This window comes from Otolemur garnettii, unplaced genomic scaffold (genome assembly GCF_000181295.1).
Source record: "Otolemur garnettii isolate 467f Iridium unplaced genomic scaffold, OtoGar3 scaffold00001, whole genome shotgun sequence".
Lineage (NCBI taxonomy): Eukaryota > Metazoa > Chordata > Mammalia > Primates > Galagidae > Otolemur > Otolemur garnettii.
The window spans coordinates 24,541,815-24,569,680 of NW_003852396.1; the positions used below are offsets into that span (position 1 = coordinate 24,541,815).

A 27,866-nucleotide genomic window follows, 5' to 3' on the forward strand; every position below is an offset into this window, starting at 1 on the left:
AAAAAAAAAAATAATAATAAGGAACAGAAAACTGGGATACCTCTCCTTTCTGCTGTAGTGGGTTTGGGAGCATGGAGCCTGGAGATAAAGTGGGAAGTATTACTTAAAGTGGGGAGTAGCAGCTTTAAGAAATATGGGTAGTATTGGAGGGCAAGCTCCAAGACTTAAAAGAGGAAGGGCAAACAAAGATTATGGGTAAGTGGGCCGAGACATGCCACCCACAGTTTTAAAAGTTGAAAGACCTGGGCCGGGTGTGGTAGCTCACACCTGCAATCCTAACACTCTGGGAGGTGGATTGCCTGAGCTCAGGGGTTCTAGATCAGCCTGAGCAAGAGTCAGACCCTATCTCTAAAATTTGTGTTGGGTGCCTACAGTCTAAGGCTGAGGCAAGAGGATCTCTTGAGCCCAAGAGTTTGAGGTTGCTGTGAGCTGTGACACCAGAGCACTCCAGGGCAACAAAGTGAGACTCTTGTTGCAAAAAAAAAAAAAAAAGTTGAAAGACCTGTGTGGTTCCCTACTCTGCGTTTACATTTATGTAGTCCAGGTCCTGTCTGGTTCTGGGATAACTTCCTTTGTACCTCTAAGTTCATCTGTACACAGTGCAGTGTAATAGGCCCTATATACAGGTAGCCAGGAGCTCTCACCCCGAGGAAAGAACTTTGTGGCAATTTGTAAGATTTGAAGATGTGGTCAGTGATTGGAACAGACTTTTCATTGAGGACTCTTTCTACACAAGGAGACAGATAAATGACTTCTTAGCTGCTTGAAATGCAGTGGGGAGAATACAGTTACAAAGTAGCTCTTAATACATGGTAGTTGGTAATGGATGCTGGGCCATGATATGATTCAGAGCCAGGGAGGGAAAATCATTCTGATGGGTGTGCCTGTGCCTGAAAAGGCTTTTCAAGGTCAGAATTAATGCCACATATTCCTACCTGTCCTTCTGATTAATCGAGTCACTCTGTTCCTATCACTCATTCACCGTGAATTCAGGAAGTGTTTACAGTACACTGCCTTGTGTTGGGGCAGGGAGTATATAGTGTTGACCTCCCCTCAAGGAGCAGTCTTTACCCCTATGAAGGCTGATGTCATTTTTCTTCTATTTTGGGGGGTCACGACAGATGTCACCCTCAATTTTGTTAAAAGCTCATCTGTCTTGCCTAGGTGTGGTGGCTCTCCCCTGTAATCCTAGCACTCTAGAAGGCTGAGGCAGGTGGATTGCTTGAGCTTAGGAGAGAGAGACCCCATCTCTAAAAATATTCGGGCATTGTGGTGGGCATCCGTAGTCCCAGCTGCTTGGGAGGCTGATGCAAGAGGATCACTTAAGCCCAAGAGTTTAAGGTTGCTGTGAGCTATGACACCACGACACTCAACCCCAGAGCAACTGAGTGAAAGTCTGCCTAAAAAAAGAAAAAAGCTCATTTCTTTTCTGCCTGTTTTTCTCATTTCTATTACCTCTTAGGTCTTATATCCAGATGGCCAGGCTCAGATGATCCACCCCAAGCCGGCAGACTTCCGGAATCCTGGCCCAGGGCGGCACCGGCTCATCACTCAGGTGTACCTCTCCCACACTGCCTGGACAGGTAAGGGGTTAGGAGCCCAGGGTGAGCAGGAAAATATGCTCTTGGGGACCATGGCTACCTCTTATCATTTGGCTTTTAGAGTTTGGAAAAATACTTGGTTGAATAAGGATTAGTAAGGAGTGAACTTTGATTACTTAAGAAGTTTATAAGCTCAACTGGGTACATTTGGACTAATTTGCTACACTGCCTTGATTGCATGAGGAACAAAATTCTGTTAGAAGATGCACAGGAGATTATAATAGAATGCGGTCTTAGGGAAAGCGCCCTGGTTTGGATGCCACACACCTATTTTCTTGTCCTAACTTTGCCACTGACTTGCTATGTGACCTTGGTCACTCTCCCTTTCTGAATCTTTTTCCTTCAAAATGAAGAGAATTCTCAATCTACAAATTAATTGTGAGAGTTTTTAGTCCATAAGAATCCAATGGGAAAATACAAGTGCAAAAGACAGTACATTTCAAGTCTGCAAGACTGCTTTGGAAAACTTTTTTAAAAAAGACCCAGTCTGGGAGCGGTGCTGTGGCTCAAAAGAGTAGGGTGCCGGCCCCATATGTTGGAGGTGGCAGGTTCAAACCCAGCCCTGGCCAAAAAAAAAAAAGACCCAGTCTGTAAAACCTAAAATATGGGGCACAGTTGGCCTGAGAAGGGTTACCTAAGTCACTGAAGTTGATTCAGGACCATAGCTGTTACTGAAGGTGTTTAGTGCTAGCAAATTTGACTTATTTTAGAAATAGGGGTATGTCTTTTGGAATTTTCTTTTGCTCTGTGTTTTTAAATATATAAACATTTTTTTAATGCCATTATGAATGGTTTCTCTCTGTCAAGGATATTAGATGGGCACTGATGACTTTCTAATGCTTTTACAAGAAGGAAGGGGTGATTTTGAATGTTGGGGAAGCCCCGGTGGGGTTCTAGTGGCCCTGGGTTTGACTTAGTTGTAGGAGCAGCCAGTGTTGCTTTTACCCAGGGTCTGCTTCCCTGAACATCCCTCATTCCACATCCTTGCTTCCTGGCCTGTTTTTGCACCATATGCCAAAGTATTAGCCCCACAGGAAATTAGATTCCCTATTGTGATATCTTCTGATGAATGGGCTTAGATATGGGGCGGGGAAATGCTGTGGGACAGCTTTATTATAAGAGGCACAAGGATTAGGGAAACAAGTCATAGCATGTTGAGCTCAAAAGAATGTGAAACGTCTTGAGAAGGCTACTGACTTGTCCTTGGTCACACACCAAGTCATTGCCAGAAGGAGAACACAGTCTGTCCTCTCCCAAGTTCAGGATTCTTGCCACTAGGCCTATTTCCTCTCAGGGAATCTTTGTTCATTGCAGACCTTGTTTTTTGTATAGTCAGGCTGAGAGCTTGCTACTCAGTTACTATTACAAATCCTTGTTTTAATTTTCTGCATAGCACTAGTAGTGTCAGATGTTTTCCCACCTAAGTGTTTACAGACTTCCTCTCACATTACAATGTAGGCTCCATTAGAGCAGGACACCTGCTCATATTTGCCTCTCTAACCCTGGTCCTGTATCCCTATCCTATATCCTGTATCCCTAGTGCTTGACATGTAGTAGGCAGTAAACAAATAATGAAAATTGAATATAAGATTATATTTGGTTTGTAAGTATGCAATAAAAAATTCATCTAATCCTTAGACCAACTCTGTGGTGGAAATTCTCTTCTTCTTCTTCTTCTTTTCTTTTTTTTTTAAGAGACAGAGTCTTACTTTGTCACCCTGGGTAGAGTGCCATGGCATCATAGCTCACAGCAGCCTCATACTCCTGGGCTCAAGCAGTTCTCTTACCTCACCTCCCAAGTACCTGGGACTGTAGGCGCCTGCCACAATGTCCAGCTATTTTTAGAGACAAGGTCTCGCTCTGGCTCAGGCTGGTCTCGAACCCATGAGCTCAGGCAGTCCACCTGCCTCCGCCTCCCAGAGTGCTAAGATTACAAGTGTGAGCCCAACACCCAGCATCTCTGCCCTTTTTGATCTAGATGCCTTCAAAATTCTTAGCCTTGGGCTTATCTTCAATATGCCCACCTTTTGCTCCAGTTGAATTAAGTTAAGGAAGACATCCTAAGCTCACTGTCTTCCTGACCTTTGCACTTGCCTTTAGGTTTTCTGAAATCCTTTCCCCTTCTCTATAGAAGCCATGTGGTTAATAGAAAGATTAATCACTTTAGCTTATGAACTGGACTCAAAGATTCTATCATAGGTGTGGATTTGGGCAGTCACTTAGAAACTCTGAGCCTTGAGATTTTTTCCAAGATTTTAAGTCTTTCTTTCATGGTGAGATGGAGTACAAACTCCTAGGGCTGCATGCTTGGCACAGGGTGGGGTTCTATCCCAAAGCCTTCCTGTATTCCCTCTGCAGTACTTCTGAGTGGCTTGATTAGGGCACAGACTGCACTCCACTGCAATTGTCACGGTCTCTGTCTCTTCAGCGAAACAGCCAGCAACTTGAGGGTAGGCCTCATTTACCCTTGCTAGCCCTGTCACATAGACACTAGACCAGTGTAATAAAATGTAAATGAAAGAAAGTTTTCTAGCATGATGTTAGGTTCTGAAACATGTTCCTCCGAAACATGTTCCTTCTCACTAGTGAGGAATTTTAGCAGAACCATTCTCTATGTGAACTTTCCTTCTCCATTAAGAAAGCAGAGTCTGGCTCGGCGCCTATAGCTCAACCGGCTAAGGCGCCAGCCACGTACACCTAAGGTGGCGGGTTCGAATCCCCAGCCCGGACCCGCCAAAACAACAATGACGGCTGCAACCAAAAAAAATAGCCGGGCGTTGTGGCGGGCGCCTGTGGTCCCAGCTACTTGGGAGGCAGAGGCAGGAGACTCACTTGAGCCCAGGAGTTGGAGGTTGCTGTGAGCTGTAATGCCATGGCACTCTACCCAGGGGGATAGCTTGAGGCTCTGTCTCATAAAAAAAAAAGAAAGCAGAGTCTGAGGTCCATGCAACCCTGAGGCTTGAGATTGAAGTACACAGGAAGAGCCACTTATCTGGGTCCCAGAATAGTCCACATGCACCTGAGGCCAAAAGGCCTCTGAGAAGAACAGTTTTGAGTTCACCCTCTGTCTCAGTAGCTGTGCTCTGAACTGTAGGGAACCAATAGAGGCCCAAGGAGGAGATGGCAGAGGAGTATCACATCCACAGGATCAGAGTCAGCTCGTAGAATTTAGGCTGGGGAAGTGTTTCTCTTCAGTGAAGGGAAGGATGCAGAGAGATGAGGAAATGTCCTTGAAACCCTACTGCTTTCTTTTTGATTTTGCTTTTAGTTGACATTTCCTCAGTTGCCTACTGATAGATGATTTCTTTTGTCTTTTTTCCAGAACCATGTCAGGTGGAAGTGAGGCTGCTTCTGGCCTACAATTCCAACGCCCGCATTCCTAAATTCTGGATCGAGAGTGGTGAGGTGTCACCCCAGGTGGAAACCAGCATCGAGGGCACCATCCCCTTCAGCAAGCCTGTAAAAGTTTACATAATGCCCAAACCTGCAAGGCGCTGAGGCAAAAGCCGTCTGTATAGCCATGGCCTAGAAGGTCCTTCCTAGGTATCAGAATGAGCCACAGCCTACAGTATTTCACCTGGAAGTGGTGTGTAGACAAAAGGAGTGGGTGACCCTTATAGTCTCATTTGATATCAAACACAGGATAAATTAACTGCCAGGGGTAGAGGCTTGTGCCTGTCATTCCAGCTATTCAGGAGGCTGACCTGAGAGGATCGCTTGAGGCTATAAGCTCTAGACCAGCCTAAGCAATATAGCAAGACCCACCTCTAAAAAAATTTAAAAATTAACCAGGAGTGGTGGCAGGGGCCTGTAATCCCAGATCCCCAGGAAGCTGAGGCAGGAGGATCACCTCAACCCAGAAGTTGGCAGCTGTGGTAAACCATGATTGCGCCACTGGACTCCAGCCTGGACAACAGAGTAAGACCCATCTCTTCTTACAAAAGAAAAGAAAAATTCAAAAATCTTCAAGTCTATCCCCCCCAGTTCCTCTTTCTGCAAATAAAGTTGAGAAAACACCAAGTTGTTGTAGTTCCTGGTCCTTTATGAGATTGCTATGGTTACAGCGTCAGCATTTATACCACATGCTTACATGATGTGCCTCAGGTGTGAAACACAAAGATTCACTTTCCCAGCTGCCTCCAAAGAAGCGATTATTTGAGCCATAATCTTTTTTTTTAAAGTGAGAGTCTGTTTGCCAGGGCTAACTTCCACGCAGCTTTACCAGCTGTGCTGCTTTCCCCATCCACAGTTCGGGAGGACTTCAGACAGCTGTTACCTTGCTGAGAGGCCTCTTCCCTAACTTCAGCAATAGCTGGGTCCAGGACTGGCTGAGTAGCCAGAGAATGAATAATTTTCATCCTTGCCTGCCTTTATTCTTAGAACTCTATGTCTGTTACCAAAATAACAGAGAAAGCCATAGTGTAGAAAAGAAATCAGGATTATGAAAAAGAGGGATCCAGTGTAAGAAATAAAGTCATTTCCTGCTATATCTCTGATGAGTCGGTGCTGCATTTTGGCTAAAGTCACAAATGCAGTGTAACAACAGTGCTGCAGAGAAGTCAACCTGTGTGGCAGGGCCTGTGGTATGTGCTTTCCCTGTCATTTAATCCTCACAACACCCAGTGAGGCTTAGAGATTAATCGCTGGTGGGAAAACTGCATCGTAAATAGTAAAGCTTGTATTCATTCAAATCCAAGAAGATCCCAAAAGTCTAAGCTGCCCCACACCTCAGTGGAAGTATATGGAAAAGAGCCTTCAAAACTTCAGCTCTGTGTACCTCAGAATCCTCTTCTATAAAATAGAGATCATTATTAACCTTAAGGGTTGTTGAAAGGATGAATTAAATAATCCTTGGTAGAATCTAAATTTGCAGCAAATTTTGATCATATTTGGTACCTAGAGAACTTTTTGACTTTCGGTTTATGTACTTTTCCCTAACATTGTTATAAGCCCTTTACATTAACTCCGTTAATGCTCACAACCACCCTATGAAGTCGGCACTGTTATCTTCATTTTATAAACAAGGCAGTTGAAGTTCAGAGAACTTAAGTAATTTGCTCTGTGTCACACAACTTCTAAATGACAAATCTAGGATTTGAATCCAGGCAGGCTGCCTCCAGGAAGCTGTGACTGTTACAGAAGGGCTAGGGGAAGAAAGATTACTTCCAGGGAGCTGACTTTTCTAGTGTGCTCACCTGTTTTGTATATCTCAGGGATGTACAAAAGCCCACTGGTGGGCTCTCACATGTCTATAGCAGAGATGCCCTGAAAAAGGTGCCTGCCTTAAAGATAAATGCAGCTCATAGGCAGGCTGAATCATGCCGTGGCCCAGACAAAAACACCTGATGGTGACTGCTGGATTGGAGTGTGGATGAAAGCATTAAGACCCACAGCTGCTGACTGAGCCCATCACACGGTAATTATAGGCCTTCTGAGAAGAATACTGGATACTTTTCAGATCAGTACACCTTTTAATAAAAATCCTTCCAAGTTATCTCCCATTTTATTCTTATTTTTGTATATTTCTTTATTTCAGATTAATGTAAGTGTACATATGATTAGGTTACATTGTTTCCATTTGTTAGGTAAAGTCCAAGTTGTAGCTGAGTCCTTCCCCCAGCAGGTGTGCCAAGTACCCCTACATTGTACCAGATAAGTGAAAGCTTACCAAGCCTCCTTCCCCCCTTGAATTTAAATGTGTTTCTCTCTCATGTTGGTGTGTAGTTGTTCATCTACTAGTTTCATGTTAGTATTGAGTAATTGGATGCTTGCTTGTCCATTCTTGTGATACTTAGAAGGATGTTCTCCAAATCCTTCAAGGTAAATACAGAAGATGTAAAGTCTTCATCTTTCTTTGTTTTTTGAGACAGAGCCTCAAGCTGTTGCCCTAGGTAGAGTGCTGTGGCATCACAGCTCACAGCAACCTCCAACTCCTGGGCTCAAGCGAGTCTCCTGCCTCAGCCTCCCAAGTAGCTGGGACCATGGGCACCTGCCACAATACCCGGCTATTTTTTTGGTTGCAGCCATCATTGTTTGATAGGCCCAGGCTGGATTTGAACCCACCAACTCAGGTGTATGTGGCTGGCGCCTTAGCCGTTTGAGCCACAGGCGCTGCACCATCTTCATCTTTCTTTACAGCTGAATAGCATTCCATGGTATACACATGCCACAGTTTATTTGTCCATTCATGGGTTGTTTGACACTTGGGTTGTTTACACGTCTTTACAATTGTGCGTTGAGCTAAACAGTCAAATGCAAATGTCCTTATAGTAAAATGATTTTTTTTCTTCTGAGTGGATACTGAGTAATAGGATTGTGGGATCAAGTGGAAGGTCTACCTTTAGCTCTTTGAGGATTCTCAATGTTTCCTTCCAAAAAGGCTATATTAATTTGCAGTCCCACCAATGGGGTATAAGTGTTCCCTTATCTCCGCACTCACACCAGCATCTGCAGCTTTGGGACTTTGTGTTGTGGGCTGTCGTCACTGGATTATCCCCCATTTTATAGGTGAGGAAAAAAGGCTTTGAGGTAGTATCTCTGTCCTAAGGTACCAAACCAGGATCCTGTCTTAAAACCCCAAAGGTAATACTTTTCTACCAAAGGGCAGATTTTGGCTTACTATTAAAATAAAAAAAATTTTAAAGATAAGTAAGTGCTATGAATGACAGCTGGAACAGGATCAGATTTTAAAAGCTGTGGAAGAATTGAATAGAGTGTACTAGGGGTTACAGAAGCCTCCAGGCTGAATGTGTCTAAGCAGAGGTTGAACAAGCTCCAGACAAGTTTGTTGCTAAGGACTTCAAGTATCATATAAGAGGTTGGGCTCAATCTTTTAAATCCTTTTTACCCTGAATTCTCAGGTCCTGGGAGATACAAGAGTTTTGATTTTTGAAGGTGTATGCCCAGAAGTTGAGTTACTGGTGAAGCTAAGACTAGGGCCCAGGCCTCCCCACTGTGGCTTCATAACAGGTCTGTTCTACGTGGGCACCCAGCACTCCAAGCCAGAAACCTATGTGTCACACTGAATTCCTTCCTTCCCATCACATAAAAGCTGCTATCAAGCCCTTCGGATTCAGCTGTCTGCAGTATTCGTCTCAGTCCTCTTCTCATACTCAACTGTTTCCATCCTGATGCGGTCACCGTCATCTCTCCTCAAGTATGGCATTAGCTCACAGTGATCGCCTTGTCTCAGCTCTTGTCCCCTTCGGTCCATTCTTCACACAGCTGTCTTTCTAAAAGCCATATCTGATCATATCATTCCCTTGCTTGAGCACCTTTATGTGGATCACTACTGGTCCCAGGATAAAATCTAAACTGTCCTTGAAGGCTCTTCATGCCTCTGCTTTCTCTCCAGCCTTAGATTCCCTCTCCCAGACGCTCCTTACTGAACGATTACCCATCATTGTCCCCAAAGCGCCCCATGCTCTCTCTCACCTCTAGGCCTTTGGATTCCTGAGCCTTGGAATGTGACCTTGAGACTTCTATGATTCTTTTCCTCTCATTCTTCAGAACTGTTCTAGAATCTACCTGTGCCTCCTCTGGGCTTGGAACATTACCTCCTGTGTATGCTTCAAGCATAGTATTTATCATTGCATTGCAGGTTCATAGACACACACCCCTAAAGAAGGTAGGCAGAAAAAGCACAGGAATAAAGTATCCAAGAGGAAGGTAATAGTAGAGTGAAGAGCCAGAGAGTATGTTCGCTATCCAAGAAGGCAGCTGCTATTCTGTGCCACTCAATTATTTTAAGTTACAAGTGTGGGACTGGTGGTGTTGGACCTTCCCATTCCTCCACAATAGTCAGAAATCTGCATTTGCATGCAAAAATACTCAATTAAAAAATCCTAGTAACTGGGCGGCACCTGTGGCTCAAAGGAGGAGGGTGCCAGCCCCATATGCCAGAGGTTCAAACCCAGCCCTGGCCAAAAACAGCAAAAAAAAAAAATGTCTTGGTAACTAAAGTTTAAAATTACTGAGAAAATATGTCTCCAGGTAGATGTGTGCTCATTTGCAGCCTCTACACCAGGGGCCTGTAAACTTTTTAAACAGGAGGCCGGTTCACTGTCCCTCAGACTGTTGGAGGGCTGGACTTTGGGCCCCAGGACAAGTTAGCTGCTAACCAGGACAGGCAGCAGTGGCAAAAACACCTGGTGGGCTGGATAAATGTCCCGTTAGGCCACATGTGGCCTGTGGGCCGAGTTTGAGGACGCCTGCTCTACATGATCACTGTATGTTTACATGTCTATTTCTTCCTAATAATCTGTGTCAGGACAGTAAGAAAGGTCTGTGTTTTTGTATCCCCCGCACAATTCTCACCATGTGCCAGGCAAGGAAAGAAAGAACATATGTAGGAATCAAGAGCAGAGCCAGCAGTAGCATGGCATGCTGCAGAAGCAAGCCCTGAGAGTCAAGTTTCTAAAAGGGCTTTTGATTTCCTTTGGTAAGATTGAGTTCAGCATACAATTATGGAGACGACAGATACACACCTAGCACTTCTTATCCTAGGAACCTTTATACTAGGAGAAATTAAGTGTGGGCTGATTGAGGGAGGTGCTACCCCAAAATTGAATCAAGGCTCAGTGCCCATAGCACAGTGGTTACAGTGTCAGGCACATGCACCAAGGCTGGTGGGTTCAAACCTGGCCCGAGCCAGCTAAACAACGACAACTGCAACAAAAAAAAATAGCTGGGCATTGTGGTGGGCGCCTGTAGTCCCAGCTACTGGGGAGGCTGAGGCAAGAGAATCACTTAAGTCCAAGAGTTTTATTGAGGCTGCTGTGAGCTATGACGCCACAGCACCCTACCGAGGGTGACATAGTGAGACTCTGTCTCAAAAAAAAAAAAATTGAATCAAAAAGATTTAACAATCTATAGGACTAAATATAGGGTTGTGTGGAAAAATAGCTTCTTTCCAAGCTCTGTATATTTCCAACATTGACCATGTGGACCAGATTGAGAAGTAGGGGCTAATCATGAGGTTCTATACAAGTTTGATAGCCTCTAAGAAGGTGGTACTAATTGGCGACAACTCACTTAGGAACAATGATTACACCCACACTTAAATTCAACACCCACTGGAGCTGTCTCACTGTACATTTGAAAGAAAAAACCTGCATCACTAAAGAAATAGTCTGATTTTTATCAAACATCTCTCCTAGTTATAGAGGGTTGGTTTTATGAGCTTAGGGAACAGACCTATAAAATCCTATCATCTGACCAGGCACATTGGCTCACACCTGTAATCCTAGCACTCTGGGAGGCAGAGGCAGGTGAATTGTCTGAGCTCAGGAGTTCAAAATCAGCCTGAGCAAAAGGAAGATCCCATCTCTACCAAAAAGAGAAAAACTGGCTGGGTATAGTGGCCCATGTCTGTAGTCCCAGCTACTCAGGAAGCTGAGGCAAAAGATCGCTTGATCCTGAGAGTTTAAGGTTGCTATGAGCTACCCCAAGGCCATATAGTATGAGACTCTTGTCTCAAACAAAAAAGATCCTCATATGACAAATGCAGAAAGGGTACTAAGCAGGGCCTGCCCAGACTTCTATGCTGGGTGTCAGGCTGGGAGAAGCGCCTTCCACGGGCCTCTGAGGAGCCAGGAAGTGTATGCCAGAAAACACAACGTTGGGCTTGAATCCTGACTCTGCCACTTACTTGCTGGGTGATCTTGGAAAAATTCCTTCACTCTCCACTCTAATTGTGTCACCCTCAGTAGAGTGCTCTGGCATCATAGCTCACAGCAACCTTAAACTCCGGGCCTCAAGCGATTCTCTTGCCTCAGTTTTTTTACTTTTAGTAGAGATGGGGGTCTCACTCTTCCTCAGGCTGGTCTCAAACTCCTGAACTCAAGCAATCCACCTGTTTCGGCCTCTTAGACTGCTAGGATTACAGGCATGAGTCACCACGCCTGGCCACCAAGCCACATCTTAAGTTGCTATCCAGTCTATGGATGGGCTTCCCTTAGGTCAGATGCCTAACTAGGCCAATCCCCTGCCATGATCACATGAGCAAAACTCAGCTTTCCAGGGCTGCTGCTTCAACAATAGCTAGCATGGAGCAGCTTCAAAGTTACAGCTGTTATAAACACCATATCTAGTAAATGTCCAGTTTAAAAGTGGACATGTAAATGTTCAGTGAATTAATGAACAGTTCCTTCTTTGAGGTTCAGGTTAAGTGCTGTCTCCTTAGTGAAAGCTTCCCTAATTTGCCTTACATCCTGGCAGGATATAAATCGGTCTTTTCTTTGTGCCACCATTGGACCTTGCAACTTCTATAAAATCAATATAATATATCATTATTGTCTGTTTTTTCTCTGTTTCATATAATTCCTGAGGGCAGGAACTATAACTTATTCATCCCTATTCCCCCGGGGCCCAGCAATAACTAATCCTAAGAAAATTGGTAATAGACTCTTAGTGAATGGGCATTAAAGAGAATTACTGAATAAAAAAGTGAAATAGTTGCTTTGGGCTCCAACATTCTATGAATCTATGAACTAATAAGCTGCTATATTAAGAACTATAAAATGATAATTGTTGGCTTTACACAGTAACTCCATTAATAGAAAGATAATGACAATTGTTTGAATTTATTGAGTCCTTACTACATGCCAGGCAGTGAGCTAATACTTTCTATGAATTACCTCATTGAATACCTATAGTGACTCGAGGTACTAATGTTATTGCTATCTGACAGATGAAACCAGTGAAACTCTGAGAGATGAAACCAGTGAACAGCAGAGAGCTGTAGTTCAGAGTCAGGGCTATTTGACACCAAAGCCATGCTCAGACCTCTTTAAAGAGGAAAAAAAATTAAAAAGGTGATGCTGATAACTTGTAGTTCTCTTAGTCTATTCTAAAGCTTTACAAAGGCCACCTAGGTATTTAATAGAACAAAGACTGTCTGAGCCAGCAGGAACCTTTAAAGGGCATCTAGTCCAGCCCCAGCATTTAATGAGAATCTGAGGCCTAGAGATAACTGCCTGGCTCTAGTCTCAGGGTTAGTTAGTAGAACAGCCTGCCTAGAAACCAACTCACAGTGCACAGATGTTACTCAGATGTTCCCTTCTCTGACCACTTATCTAAAATAGCCCCCATCACTCTTTGTCTTCTTATCCTGCTTTATTTGTCATCATAACAGATTCTCCTTACATTATATACTTATTTACTTGTTTATTTTCCCCACTGGAATAAAAGTTTCATAAAAACAAGACTTTTAGGGGGAGGAGTAAAGCGCCCTAAAGGAGTAGGGCGCCGGTCCCATATGCCAGAGGTGGTGGGTTCAAACCCAGCCCCCGGCCAAAAACTACAAAAAAAAAAAAAAAAAAAAAAACCCCAAAAAGAGACTTTATTGCTATTTCTCTAGAGCAGTGCCTGGCACATAAGATGCTAAAAAAAATCGTAATTGGATTGATGAATAAACATTCCAAATCCAGGCTGGGCAATATAGCAAGACCCTGTCTTTATAAGAAATTTTTTTTTTTACAGTTTTTGGCCAGGGTTGGGTTTGAACCCACCACCTCTGGCATATGGGGCTAGCACCCTACTCCTTTGAGCCACAGGCACCGCCCTTCATAAGAAACTTTTTTAGCCCTACTATGAAACCAATTTATAACTTTCATATGAAAGCTATAACCCAGTTATAGCCCAAGAATATGGGGAAAGGGGAGAGGGAGGGGAGCGGGGAAGAAGGGTGGAGGGAAGGTAATCAGTGGGACCACACCTATGATGCATCTTACAAGGGTACATGTGAAATTTACTAAACGTAGAATATAAATGTCTTAACACAATAACTAAGAAAATGCTGTGAAGGCCATGTTAACCAGTTTGATGAAAATATTTCAAATTGTATATAAAACTAGCACATTGTACCCCATGATTGCATTGATGTACACAGCTATGATTTAATTAAAAAAAAATTTTTTTTTTAAAAATCACTAATCAAGAGGCTAACACCAGGAGTTTGGGGTTGCTGTAAGCTAGACTGAGGCCATGGCACTATAGCCCAGACAACGGAGTAAGACTTTGTCTCAAAAAAAAAAAAAAAAAAAAAAAAATCAATCAGGTGTAGTGCCTGTACTCCCAGCTACTGGGCTACTGGGAAGCTGAGGTGGGAGGATCACTTAAGCCTACAAGTTCAAGGGTACAGTGAGCTATGTTCATGCCACTGCACTCTAGCCTGACTGACAAAGTGAGACCTTGTCTCATAAAAACAACCCTTTCCCCTCCAAAAAAGCCTAAAACATTCCAAAGCATCAACTAAAATGTGACTTTAAAAGCATAAACTTGGGTGGCACCTGTGGCTCAAAGGAGTAGGGCACCGGGCCCCATATATGGGAGGTGGTGGGTTCAAACCTAACCCCAGCCAAAAACTGCAAAAAAAAAGCATTAAAACTTCTTTGGCCTTCAAGGCACAGGCTTTATTTTTGTCTGACGTTTCTCATACTTTACCACAGTATTAAACTTTGGTAAACATCTGATTCCTTTTCTGGTTTTTAACATCTTCAAGGATAAGGAACTTGCTTTGTCATCTGTGTATCCCAAATGCCTAGCTCATGGACCTGGTATGAACAGGTGTTCAAAATTGCTTAGGGAAGACTGGTGTGGAGAATGATTAAGAGTGATAGTCACAGGCATAGTTGCTCAGTGATTTATTCTCCTTCTAAGGCTCCATCAGCAGGTAGAGTGGAAGACACCTCCCACCCTGACTCCCTGGGCAACCAAGGCATTATACTCCTTCACTGCCTGCTCTGTCTGGAGGACGCGCACATCAATGCCTTGTTTCTTGAGGTACTCCACAGTTGAAGGAGGTACCTGCAAGAGAGGAAAAGAGATGAATAAGAAGGGGATTGGCCCTCAGGGCTTGCTTTCTTGCTGTAAGGCAGTGTGAGCCAATGTACTCTAAAGAATTAGTGACAACTGTCATTCCTTTACCACCCAGCATGTCACCAGTCCAAAATTTGGCAGGGTACACCCATGAGTCAAAAAGTCCTCGGGACTAAGCATGGTAGTTCACACCTATAATTCCAGCACTTTGGGAGGCCAAGGTGGGAGGATCACTTGAACGCAGGAGTTTGAGTTTGCAGCGAGCTACGATGACACCATTGCACTGTAGCCAGGAAGACAGAGTGAGACTCTGTCTCAAAAATAAAAATAAAAATAGGCTGTGAATGGTAGTTCACGCCTGTAATACTGGCACTCTGGGAGACCAAAGCCAGAGCATTGCCTGAACTCAGGAGTTTGACAGCAGCCTGAACAAGAGCAAGACTCTATCTCTACTAAAAATAGAAAAATTAGTGGGGCATCATGGCACGTGCCTGTATTCCCAGCTACTTGGAAGGTTGAGGCAGGAGGATTGCTTGAGCCACCAGGAGTTTAAGGTTGCAGTGAGCTGTGATGATGCCACAGCACTCTACCTAGGGTGACTTTTTTTTTTAATTGGTAAATTCTAGCACATTTAATGAAGTAATAGTATCAATTTTACACAATATTTTGCAGAACAAAGGATCAAGCATTTCCTAGCCCATCTTGTAAGTCTTGCATTTCCCAATTCCACAACTACTAGAGTGTAAAAATGAAAAATAGTAACTTTACAATAGAAAAATCTAGCAGACATCAACTTAACCAAGTAATTAAGTACCCTATCAATATTAATGAATCATGTTGATATTATGAACCACTTGAATGATGCAATTCTTTTTTTTAATTGAGCAATAATAATAATGCAAAAAAAGTAACATTCGCATTGTCAAAAAAGGAGACTGTATCTTAAAAAATAAAATTTAAATTTAAAAAAAGTCCCTGGGGGTGGTGCCTGTGGCTCAAAGAGTAGGGCGCCAGCCCCATATGCAGGAGGTGGTGGGTTCAAACCCAGCCCCGGCCAAAAACTGCAAAAAAAAAAAAAAGCCTCTGAGAAGTTGACAGAGGTGTAATAATACTCATGCATAAAGCTCAAGTGAAATGTAAATGAAAAAGCAGGGATATTGGGGTCAGCCCTGGATTTTTTTTTTTTTTTTTTAGACAGAGCCTCAAGCTATCCCCCTGGGTAGAGTGCCATGGCATCACAGCTCATAGCAACCTCCAACTCCTGGGCTCAAGCGAGTCTCCTGCCTCAGCCTCCCAAGTAGCTGGGACCACAGGCGCCCGCCACAACGCCCGGCCATTTTTTTGGTTGCAGCCATCTTTGTTGTTTGGTGGGCCCGGGCTGGGGATTCGAACCCGCCACCTTAGCTGTATGTGGCTGGAGCCTTAGCTGCTTGAGCCACAGGCGCCAAGCCAGCCCTGGATTTAAATAAATCCTTACTAATGGTGTAACCTTGAGTTCAAGTGAATTAAGATTTCTAAGCCTTTGTTTCTATGTCAGGAAGTTAGGGTTCCTAACACCTAACTCACAGGGTGTGTAAAATGTCCAGCATGGTGCAGAGCCCAAACAATGTAAATGTTAAATGTCTGAGTCAGTCCAACCTGAGTCTCAACTCCAACTTTATCATGTACAAACTAAGAAACTCTAGGCCTGCTATTTAAAGTCTCAAAGCCCCAGTTGCTTCCCCTATAAAACATGTATACTAATTCTTACATCACTGGGTTGGTGTTTGGGTGAAATTAACAAATGTACGTATACTGCTGCGAATGTCTTCTCAGAAAGGCCTTTCTTGACTATCCCTTAATAACCCCTCTGAAGTCAACATTTTTTTCACAGCATTATTATCTAAAATTCTATAATTTTTTATTATCCAGGAGGGGAGGGAACCTTTCTTGTCTAGTTTATCACATATCCCTGGTGCCTAGAATAGTGCCTGGCCCATAAAAAGTGCTTAATAAATATTTATAAATAAATTTATAAAAAAGATATTCTCAATAGTGGCAGCTATTATTAGATGATATTTTCCCACCCCAATGGATTGTCCTAAATATTTTTTAAATAGGTTTTAATTAGACTCTGCCTCCTCAGAAAGAACTCTGGAGTGAAATATTTTTTAACATGCCCTATATTACTTTTCTATACATTTAAAAGATTTATAACAACAAAAGCCATACAGATAGGAATTATAGCAATGGGAGAAAAACTAATTTAAAGCTTAAAAATATAAGTAAGTAAAGGGCACCTTCATCAGTAGGGAACAGGAGAGAATGAAATAGATCTCTATATATTTATGTAGAAAGCTGTCCATAATGTAATGATGTAAATGAGTATAAAGGATACAGAGCACACTATGGTATTGATCTGATTTACGTAGGATGGCTTTAAGTGTGTACATGTATATCTGTATGTATAAATGTGTATAAATTTGCAGATGTATTCAGAGAGAGCGGTAGGATTATACAACAAATGTGGAAGGCTTGGCACGGTGGCTCATTCCTGCAATCCTAGCACTCTGGGAGGCTGAAGCAGGTAGATTGCCAGTTTGAGACAAGCCTGAGCAAGAACAGGATGCCATCTCTAAAAATAGCTGGGCATTGTGGCAGATGCCTGTAGTCCCAGCTACTTGGGAGACTGAGGCAAGAAAATCGCTTAAGGCCAAGAGTTTGAGATTGGTATAAGCTATGATGCCACAGAACTCTACTGAGGGTGACAAAGTGACTCTGTCTCAAAAAACAAAAACAAAAACAAATGTGGAGATGGGAAAGGGGAAATCTTTCACCTTTTCCTTATATATTTCTACATTGAATCTTTTATAATAGGCATGTATTATTTCAGTAAGAAAAAAATAAATATTTTTTCTGAAGGGGAAAGAAGCATAATTTTCATAATCTAAGAAGAAAAAAAAGAAAAGGTACTACAAAATATAGCATAGGCTCGCGCCTGTGGCTCAAGTGCCTAAGGCGCCAGCCACATACACCTAAGGTGGCAGGTTCGAATCCAGCCCAGGCTTGCCAAACAACAATGATGGCTGCAACCAAAAAATAGCCAGGCGTTGTGGCGGGTGCCTGTGGTCCCAGCTACTTGGGAGGCAGAGGCAGGAGACTTGCTTGAGCTCAGGAGTTGGAGGTTGCTGTAAGCTATAATGCCACAACACTCTACCCAGGGGGAATAGCTTGAGGCTCTGTCTCAAAAAAAAAAAAAATAGTATAATGACATAAAGTAGTATTAAAATATAAAGGACAAAATATTGGCAACTGTGCCAATTCAGAAATTCTAGGATTGGCTGGCATGGTGGCTCACGCCTATAATACTAGTTCTCTGAGATGCCAAGGCAGGTAGATTGCCTCAGCTCGTAGGTTTGAGACCAACCTGGGCAAGAGAGAGAACTCATCTCTATTAAAAATAGAAAAATTACCCAGGCATTGTGATGGGTATCTGTAGTCCCAGCTACTTGGGAGGCTGAGGCAAGAGAATCACTTGAGCCCTAGTGTTGGGGGTTGCTGCGAGCTGTGATGCCATGGCACTTTACCAAGGGCAGCAAAATAAGACTCTATCTCAAAAAGAAAGAAATAAAGAAAGAAATTCTAGGATTGAGGCATTTCCAAGAAACAGTTGAAATGACAGTCGCAGCGTTAGGTAGACTCGAGAGCCCTATCCTGATGAGGCAGAGTAGTGTATGCAGCCATTACTCTATCCTGGTCAGCAAAATGAAGGTGCATGGTATATAGAGATGAACTCCCAAGAATGACACACTTCTAAAAGTCCCAGAGATCCCCCCTGCCTTCAGGAATGTTGTGCACACCCATACCTACCTTCAAGGCCTCACTCATCCCTCGGCCAATCACAAGACTCTGTACACCCTTCTCAACAATTTCCTTCACGTCTGCAGGCTGCACACCAGGAGAATGCTGATGTGGAGAGAAAGCAGACAGGTACCTGCTCTCAATCTTTCTTTGCAATAGGCATTCTTGTGAGATTCATTCATTCAAGAAATATTTACTGAGGTTCATTCAGTGCCAGGTATTGTTCTGGGCCCTGAGATTAACCAAGAAGATAGGCTTGGTGCCTGAAAGAAATTTCAGTAGTTTTACAGGTGCTTCCAGGAAGTTGAATTTAGCATATTGTGAGAACACAGAGAGAATGGGCACTTAATTTAGACCTGGGAGGTCAGGCCAAGGAAGGTATTACAGAGAAGGTGACATTTATATATTAAAAGCTAAAGGACACTCAGGAATTAACCAGGTTAAAGAAAATCATAGAAACAAGGCATTCCATGGACCATAGCATGGACAAAGGCTCAGAGGAAAGAAAATGCCTAGGAAAATTAAGTAATTCAGTACTTATTATGAGTGCAGAGTGGCAGGTGTGATGGGAGAAGAAAGGACCTGCATACCATACTCAAATTAGGATTTTAGAAAATTCTCATATGAATCCTGCACTGTTAACCTTTTCTAAATTCCTTCCCCACTTAACTCCAGGAAACTATTTATGCTTTAAAACACACCTATCAGTCTGAAAAGTCTTCCCAATTCTCCAGGCATATTTAGTTGTTTAGTGACGAATCTGAATGACATCTGCATCAGCAAAGGGGATATGGGACTTAGAGTTTAGGGTCTGCGAGCCCAACATACTGGGCTTTACCCCTTAGGCACCTGCACAAAGATGATGCTCTCAGTATTGCTGCTCAGAGACACAACTTTCCTTCTGTGACCCACATACTCTCTCCTTTCATTCATTTAATCAACATTTACTGAGAACTTACTCGGTGCCAAGTCTCAGACAAAGCACTAGAAATACTGAGATGAAGCAAATATTCCTTGAAGGAGCTTTACTCGGGTAAAGTTAGTGAACGTGTACAAATATTTACAACAGTATGAGACCCAAAGAGAGTTTAGGATTTCAGAAGATGGAGCAAGTAAATGTGAGTGGGAAATTGTTGTAGAAAACATGTTGTTATAAGCGGGAAGTGTGAGGAGTAGGCCTTGACGCACTGGTGTGGACTGGATACATTCTAATCACAGCGATGGCTCAGGGAAAGAGCTGCTGAAATGATCAGAAAGATAACAAATGGGCTGAAGAGTTTTTCAGTTTAGAAAAATTATGGTTTAGATGAGGTAGGAATGAAATTTGCCTATTTTTAAAAGGTATGAGAAGAGTGAATATAAGTTTTTCATTAAATTCTGTAGTAACATTTTGCATTGCAATTTTTATAACACACCTATATAAATTATTTCTATGTGATCTGAATAGTGATCCTGTAAAATAAGCTGAGAAGCTTCCTTCTCCTCATTTTATACACAAGGAAACTGAATCTCAAAAAATATATGCATCCTTGGCCAAGATGACACAATTACCAACTGATAGAGCTGGGATCACAACTCAAACATGTTTTACTTGTGGTTTAATGCACATTACCAGAATATTATACCCAGGGAGCAACTTTTCTTGAAGCTTGAAAGAACTAATCTAATGACCACATGGAGGAGTTGTGCCCAGGAACTGGCCCATTGCTGGTACAGAATAAACATTAGTTTAAATGTAAATCCAAATCTTCCCTAGAATGATCTCTTCCCTCTCTCTCTCTCATAAAATGCACAGGAGACTTAAAAGTCCAACAGAGAACATACCATGAAATTTCTTTTTTGAGACAGTCTTACTCTGTTGTTGCCCAGGCTAGAGTGCCAGGGCCTCATCCTCACTCACTACAACTTCACACTCCAGGGTTCAAGTAATCCTCCTGCCTCAATCTCCTGAGTAGCTGGGACTACAGGTGCCTGCCATAACAACTGGCTAATTTTTCTATTTTTTTTTGTCTCACTTTATCACCTTTGGTAGAGTGCCGTGGCGTCACAGCTTGCAGCAACCTCCAGCTCCTGGGCTGAAGCTATTCTCTTGCCTCAGCCTCCTGAGTAGCTGGGACTACAGGCGCCTGCCACAATGCCCAGCTATTTTTTTGCTGCAGTTGGCCAGGGCCAGGTTTGAACCTGCCACCCTTGGTTTATGGGGCCGGCGCCCTACTCACTGAGCCACAGGCTCTGCCCCGATTTTTCTATTTTTTTGTAGAGATACTGTCTCACTCTTGCTCAGGATGGTCTCAAACTCCTGAGCTCAAGAGATCCATCCACCCTGTGCTCCCAAAGTGTGAGGATTACAGATGTAAGACACTATACATGACTAGACACAATAGAATTTTAAAAACTATTTCATTGGGCAGCGCCTGTGGCTCAGTGGGTAGGGTGCTGGCCCGATATACCGAGGGTGGTGGGTTCAAACCCGGCCCTGACCTAACTACAACAAAAAAATAGCTATGTGTTGTGGCGGGCGCCTGTAGTCCCAGGTACTTGGGAGGCTGAGGCAAGAGAATCTCCTAAGCCCAGGAGTTGGAGGTTGCTGTGAGCTGTGACAGCAACCACAGCACTCTACCGAGGGTGAAATAGTGAGACTCGTGTCTAAACAAACAAACAACAACACAAAAATAACCTATTTCATTAACAAAAAAGAGGGCTGGATGTGGTCACTCATGCCTTTAATCTTAGCACTTTGGAAGGCTAACATGGGAGAATTACTTGAGGCCAGGGGTTTGAGACCAGCCTGGGTAACACAGTGAGACCCCATTTCTAAAAAAAAAAAAAAATATATATATATGTGTGTGTGTGTGTGTGTGTATAAATATTAGCCAGGGATGGCAGCACTTGCCTGTAGTCCCAACTATTTGGAAGGCTAAATAAAGCAAGAGGATTGCTTGAGCCCAAGAGTTTTAGGTTGCCATGAGCTAGGATGACACCACTGTACTCTATCCTGAGCCACACAGAGAGAGAGAGAACTGGTTTCCCCCCTAAAAAGGCAAGAACAACATGAGGACAAACAGAAAATAAATATCAAGATAAACTTAAAACATTTAAACCTCCAAGAATGTCAGTCCATAAAAAATGCAAAATTTAACTAAATATTGTTTACTTGAAATAGAAAAACACATCAGAGAATAGCCTTTGATTAAAAAGAAAAAAGGTTCAAAAAGCTTTAAAAAAAACAATTTTTAAAAAAGGAAAAAGAAAATAAGTAAAAAAAGAAAATACATTTTGAAAACAAATGGATGACAAAAGATGTAAAATGCAAACACTAAGCTTCAGAACAAATAGAAAACAAATATAACAGATTTTATCTCTAAAAATAATCAACAACTCCCTCCCCACATAACACACATCCATTCATGTCACCCTTCTTCTTAATAACCTTCAGTAGCTTCTCATCGCCCTTAGAATAAAGGCCAAACACCTTAACGTGGTCTCTAAGTTCCCAGCTCTCTCTCCAGCTTCACTGCATACCACTTTCTTCATGTTCCACCCTCCACTCACACTGCCCTTCTAGCATTTCTTCAACCATAGCAAATTTTCCTTCACTACTGTTAACATGATGAAAAGAAAATTACGGATTGAGATAAAATATTTCCACGTCACATAGCTCACACAATACTCATATGCAGAATATATAAAGAACTTTCGAAACAAAACAGTAAGAAAACATTTGAATTTTTAAAATGGTTAACAACTTAACCAAAGAAATTGTATGGCTGGTTCCTGTGTAGATGAAGATTCTCAGTATCATTTAGTCACTATGGAAATGCATATCAAAACCACAATGAGGTACCAGATGCTGGTGAGTCCCAAAGCACGGATGTGGAGAGAAGGGAGCACTTTTATACTGTTGGTGGAACTGCAAACTAATACAGCCTCTTAGGAAAGAAGTATGAAGACTTCTCAATGAACTCAAATTAGACCTCCCATTTGATCCCACAAATCCATTACTAGGCATTTACCCAGAAGAAAAATATTTTATCTTTTTTTTTTTTTTTTTTGGAGACAGAGCCTCAAGCTGTCCCCCTGAGTAGAGTGCCGTGGCATTACAGCTCACAGCAACCTCCAACTCCTGGGCTCAAGCGAGTCTCCTGCCTCAGCCTCCCAAGTAGCTGGGACTACAGGCGCCTGCCACAGTGCCGGCCATTTTTTGGTTGCAGCCATCCTTGTTGTTTGGCGGGCCCGGGCTGGGGATTCGAACCCGCCACCTTAGGTGTATGTGGCTGGTGCCTTAGCCGCTTGAGCCACAGGCACCGAGCCGAAACATATTCTTCTTAATAAAGTATCACAAGAATGGAAAAGCATGGCTTGGTGCCTGTAGTTTAGTGAGTATGGTGCTAGTCACATACACTGAGGCTGGTGGGTTCCAGCCTGGCCCAGGCCTGCTAAACAAAGACAACTGCAACAACAACAACAACCAAAATAGCTGAGCATTGTGGTGGGCACCTGTAGTCCCAGCTGGGAGGCTGAGGCAAGAGAATCACTTAAGCTCAAGAGTTTGAGGTTGCTGTGAGCTGTGAAGCCAAAGCACTCTACCAAGGGCAACAAAGTGAGACATTGTCTCAAAGAACGGAAAAGCAGGGCGACTGAGTAAGACTCTGCCTCAGAAAAAAAAGAAAAAGAAAAAATTCAATTCAAGCTGAGGGGAAGGGGAATGAGGGAGAAGAGGGTAGAGGAGGAGAGAGGGGGACTGGTGCACTCCCACTTAATAGGCACAATGTAAGGGTGTATGGCACACCTCTTGGGTCTGGGACACAACTGCAAGAGGGACTTCTACCTAACAAACGCAAACATTGTAACCTAGTTGTTTGTACCCCCACATTAATCTGAAATTTTAAAAAAAAGGAAGAAAGAAACAAATGCCGGTGAGGGTTCTCTTATCCACTGCTGGTGGTAAATAAAACTTTAGAAAACAGTCTGGCAGGTTCTCATAAAGGCAAACATATGTTTATCATGGAACTCAGCAATCACACTCCTGAAAATTTGTTACAGGAACCTGGACATGAATGTTCATAGAAGCTTTATTTATAGTAGCTCTACCCTGGAAACAAGGCAAATGTTCAACCAGTGAATGGGTAAACAGATGTTACAACTCAAACAGTGGAATATTTATCATCAGTAAAAAGGAAAAATCTATTGATAATGCCAACATAGAAGAACCAAACATGTATTATGCTGAGACTCAAAAGATATACTCTGGGCGGCGCCTGTGGTTCAGTGGGTAAGGGGCTGGCCGCATATACCGAGGGTGGCGGGTTCAAACCTGGCCCGGGCTGAATTGCAACAAAAAAAAGTAGATGGGCATTGTGGTGGGCGCCTGTGATCCCAGCTACTTGGGAGGCTGAGGCAAGAGAATCGCCTAAGCCTAGGAGTTGGAGGTTGCTGTGAGCTGTGATGCCATAGCACTCCACTGAAGGTGATAGTCTCTACAAAAAAAAAAAAAAAAAAGAGATTACATACTCTGTCTCAAAAAAAAAAAAAAAAAAAGAGATTACATACTCTATGACTCCATAAGTACAAGTAAATTTTAAGATCTGTATATTAGCTAGTTTCCTGATTAGCTAGCTGATTTAACTAATTTCCTGATTTTGATCATTTTATTGTGATTATGTAAGAGAATATCAAGAATATCTTTTTTTTTGAGACAGAGTCTCATTTTGTTGCCCTCATTTTGTTGACGTCACAGCAACCTCAAACTCTTAGGCTTAAGCAATCCTCTTGTCTTAGTCTCCCAAGTAGCTGGGAGTACAGGCACCTGCCACAATGCCCAGCGATTTTTAGAGGTGAGGACTCCCTCTGGCTTAGACTGGTCATGAACCAGTGACCTTAGGCAATCCACCTGCCTCGGCCTCCCAGAGTGCTAGGATTACAGGTGTGAGCCACTGTGCCTAGCCAAGAATATCTTTATTTTTTAGAAAATATGTACAGGTATTTAGGAGTAAAGGTATATAATTCTATAACAAACTCAAACAGTACAGAGAAAAAAACTATCTGTAGATGGATAGGAGGAATAATAAAGAAAATATGATAAAATAACAACGTTTAGATCTGGGTGAAAAATACATTTAGAATTCTTTGCAATATTCTTATAACTTTTTAGTAAATCTGAAATTATTTCAAAATAAAAGTTGTTTTTTTTTTAATCATAGTATCATACGCAAGTCATATATTGGCAGGAAGAGACCACATACAGGTATACATATATACCCATCTGCTCCCTAATTTATTTAGCCAAGTAAACAGAACTGAACAGAAGCCACGTGGCTTTCCAAAGCAGAAAAGATGTAGCATATCTTTGCTGGCTTTCCCCATGTCTCTTGATTTCTTGTGGGGCATGAAGCTGCCGGTGACATTCTTCACTGTCAGTTTTCCAGAGCTGGTAACAAAGCCAAATTCTCTCTCACTACTACCCTTTGATTTTCAGGCTTATTTTATCAACATCTTCCTGAAGAATTTACACTCAGACTGTATGCACTCATGTTTAAGGAAATATCTAAAAGTGTTCAAGAGTAAAATACCTGCATGTCAAAAAGTGAACCAAACTGATCAGCAGTAAAGGTTTGTCCTCATTATGGGGAAGGATGTAGAGGTAGCGTCCAAGCATCTCTGAACAGTACCTCTGCCTCTAGCTTTCCCTGTTCTCCACAGAGATCAGAAGAGATCTGGGGATATTAGATTATTTTCTTATAGCAATATGTAAGTTTGTAACTTTTTTATTTATATTTTTATATTTTTTTATTTAGAGACAGTCTCACTTTATCCCTCTCGGTAGAGTGCTATGGCATCACAGCTCACAGCAACCTCCAGCTCTTGGGCTTAGGCAATTCTCTTGTCTCAGCCTCCCAAGTACCTGGGACTACAGGCACAGGCTGCAACACCCGGCTATCTTTTTGTTACACTTTGGCCGGGGCTAGGTTTGAACTTGCCACCCTCGGTATATGGGGCTGGCACCCTACCCACTGACTCACAGCCAGCACCCAAGTTTGTAACTTTTTAAAGGCAAAACAGGCCAGGCACAGTGGCTCATGCCTGTAATCCTAGTACTCTGAGAGGCTGAGGCAGTAGGATCACTAGTACTCAGGAGTTCAAGACCAGCCTGAGTAAAAGTAAGACCCTATCTCTACTAAAAATAGAAAAAATAAAAGCCAGGTATGGTGGCTCATGCCTGTGATCCTAGCGCTCTGGGAGGCCAAGGTGGTGAGGGGGATGGATTGCCTGAGCTCAGGAGTTTGAGACCGGCCTGAGCAAGACTGAGACCCTGTCTTTAAAAAACAGCCACGTGTTGGGCGGCACCTATGGCTAAAGGGGTATGGTGCCAGCCCCACATACCAGAGGTGGCGGGTTTAAACCCAGCCCCAGCCAAAAACTGCAAAAACAAACAAACAAAAACACATACAGCCGGGTGTTGTGACCAACACCTGTAGTCCAGCTACCTGGAAGGCTGAGGCAGGAGAATTGCTTGAGCCCAAGAGTTGAGGTTGCTATGAGCTATGATGCCACAGCACTCTACTGAGGGTAATAAAGTGAGAATCTGTGTAAAAAATAATAACAACAATTACGGGTGGTGCCTGTGGCTCAGTGAGTAGGGCGCCAACCCCAAATCCCGAGGGTGGCATGTTTGAACTGGCCCTGGCCAAACTGCAACAAAAAGTAGCTGGGCATTGTGGCGGGTGCCTGTAGTCCCAGCTACTTGGGAGGCTGAGGCAAGAGAATTGCCTAAGCCCAAGAGCTGGAGGTTGCTGTGAGCTGTGATAGCTCTCTACTAGGGTGACAAAGTGAGACTCTGTCTCTAAAAATAATAATAATAATAATAATAATAAATTAAATAAAAAGAAAAAAATGGAAAAATAAATTTGCCAGGCATCATGGAGGGTGCCTGTAGTCCCAGCTACTTGGGAGGCTGAGGCAGGAGGGTCATTTAAATCCAGGAGTTTGAGACTGCTGTGATCTAGGCTGATGCCACAGTGCTCTAGCCTGTCTCTAGCTCTGTCTCCAAAAATAAATAAATAAATAAACATTAAGAAATAAATAAAGGCAAAGCAAAATAAGAGATATATTTTCACTTGATTACAACTAGTTCTTAAAGACTGTTTGCTGTAGGATTGGATTAGATGTCCTTTTTAGTTCCACAGCTCTGTAATCAATCATAGAATCTTCCTGAGCTGAATAAATATAATTTAAATAACTTAATATTTTTTCTGGAGGTATGATGACATGACTATGAAAAATATTTAACAGAATTACAGATCAGGATTAGAGATCTTCACCTTCCTTAAATAAATGCATTTACCTGAGTCTGAATGATTTCTTCATTTAACAAAGGAAAAACACCTACTTTGAGTAACCTCATGATCTACATACTCTAAGAGCTCACATTCTAGTATAATGAAACAAGGCCACTGACTGCTAGAAATCAAGTGACAGGTCATAAGAGAGTGCAAAACCATAATCCTCTGGAGACTCAGACTGGAGACAGCTGCAGCCCATAAGAGCTGCTGGATCAATGGAACTCAAGTGATGAATCTGGCTGTTGCTGCTTTACTGCAGGCCCCTGGTGTCACGTACAGAGCAATGAAAGATAACTGTGATGGCCTGTGGATCCAGGCGTTGGCGGTGATTACTCACAGTTTTGTGCAGAGGCCTGGGACTGAAGCATCAGACTGTTATTAAGGCGTCCTCAACCTGCCAGCAGCTCCTCCTCTGCTTCTGCCAATCCCTTGGGGCAAAAGCACCAGGCTAATATCCCTATTGAGTGTCTGATTCCGCTCTTCTTCTCTAAGTGGCTTTCTGTCACACAACCTTCAGTAGTTAAAGCTTATTGTTTCTTCTTAGGGGAAGCTATTAATTGTGAAAAAATGTCCCGCTAATATCGATTATGCCAGCAGAATGACAGGATGGTGTCCTATATGGCTCAGACATTTCCCCCTATTTGTGTTAAATTTGAAAAGAAGACATTCCTAAATTACACTTCAAAGAAGCATTTCTTCTGCCAAAATAAAGTGCATAAATGGGTAGTAGCAATGCCATTATCTGACTATGCTGCTGATAAAAGCAGTAGATTCAAGTTAAAGGCTCTCTGGAATCTGTCCCATGTGGACACTGCCTGAGTCGCATTTTCATTATTGCTTGTCTGAATTAACAGCCTCTTAATGATCTTGCTGCCTCTACCAGGGCAGAGGCCTGTTTCTGTGCCACAGGGCCCTCTGCCAGTTTGGTGAAGGCTCTGGGGCCCCTTCTCAGAAAATGTTCAAAATGCATAAAATAGGGCAGTACCTGTGGCTCAGTGAGTAGGGCACCAGCCCCATATACCGAGGGTGGCAGGTTCAAACCTGGCCTCAGCCAAACTGCAACAACAACAACAACAAAAAAGACTGGGCATTGTGGTGGGCACCTGTAGTCCCAGCTACTCAGGAGGCTGAGATAAGAGAATCACCTAAACCCAAGAGCTGGAGGTTGCTGTGAGCTGTGACATCATAGCACTCTCTACCAAGGGCAACAAAGTGAGACTCTGTCTTAAAAAGAAAAATGCGGCTCGGCACCTGTGGCTCAAGCGGC

The 27,866-nt window shown here is 42.9% G+C and overlaps 2 protein-coding genes across 2 annotated transcripts in view; one reads left to right on the forward strand and one right to left on the reverse strand.

Moving 5' to 3' along the window:
• INTS4 (integrator complex subunit 4) overlaps positions 1 to 5,361 on the forward strand; it is a 99,832-nt gene extending 94,471 nt beyond the window's left edge. Inside the window, exons 22-23 of the mRNA XM_012802973.2 lie at positions 1,463 to 1,583; positions 4,924 to 5,361. Coding sequence (XP_012658427.1) covers positions 1,463 to 1,583; positions 4,924 to 5,099 — 297 coding nt within the window. The 3' untranslated portion in view covers positions 5,100 to 5,361. The remainder of the gene's footprint in view (positions 1 to 1,462; positions 1,584 to 4,923) is intronic.
• Positions 5,362 to 14,230: 8,869 nt separating this feature from the next.
• The window catches only part of AAMDC (adipogenesis associated Mth938 domain containing), a 53,668-nt gene continuing 40,032 nt past the window's right edge, over positions 14,231 to 27,866 (reverse strand). Inside the window, exons 3-4 of the mRNA XM_012803696.2 lie at positions 18,270 to 18,365; positions 14,231 to 14,408 (exon numbers count right to left, since the gene is read on the reverse strand). Of these exons, the coding sequence (XP_012659150.1) occupies positions 14,268 to 14,408; positions 18,270 to 18,365 (237 nt within the window). The 3' untranslated portion in view covers positions 14,231 to 14,267. The remainder of the gene's footprint in view (positions 14,409 to 18,269; positions 18,366 to 27,866) is intronic.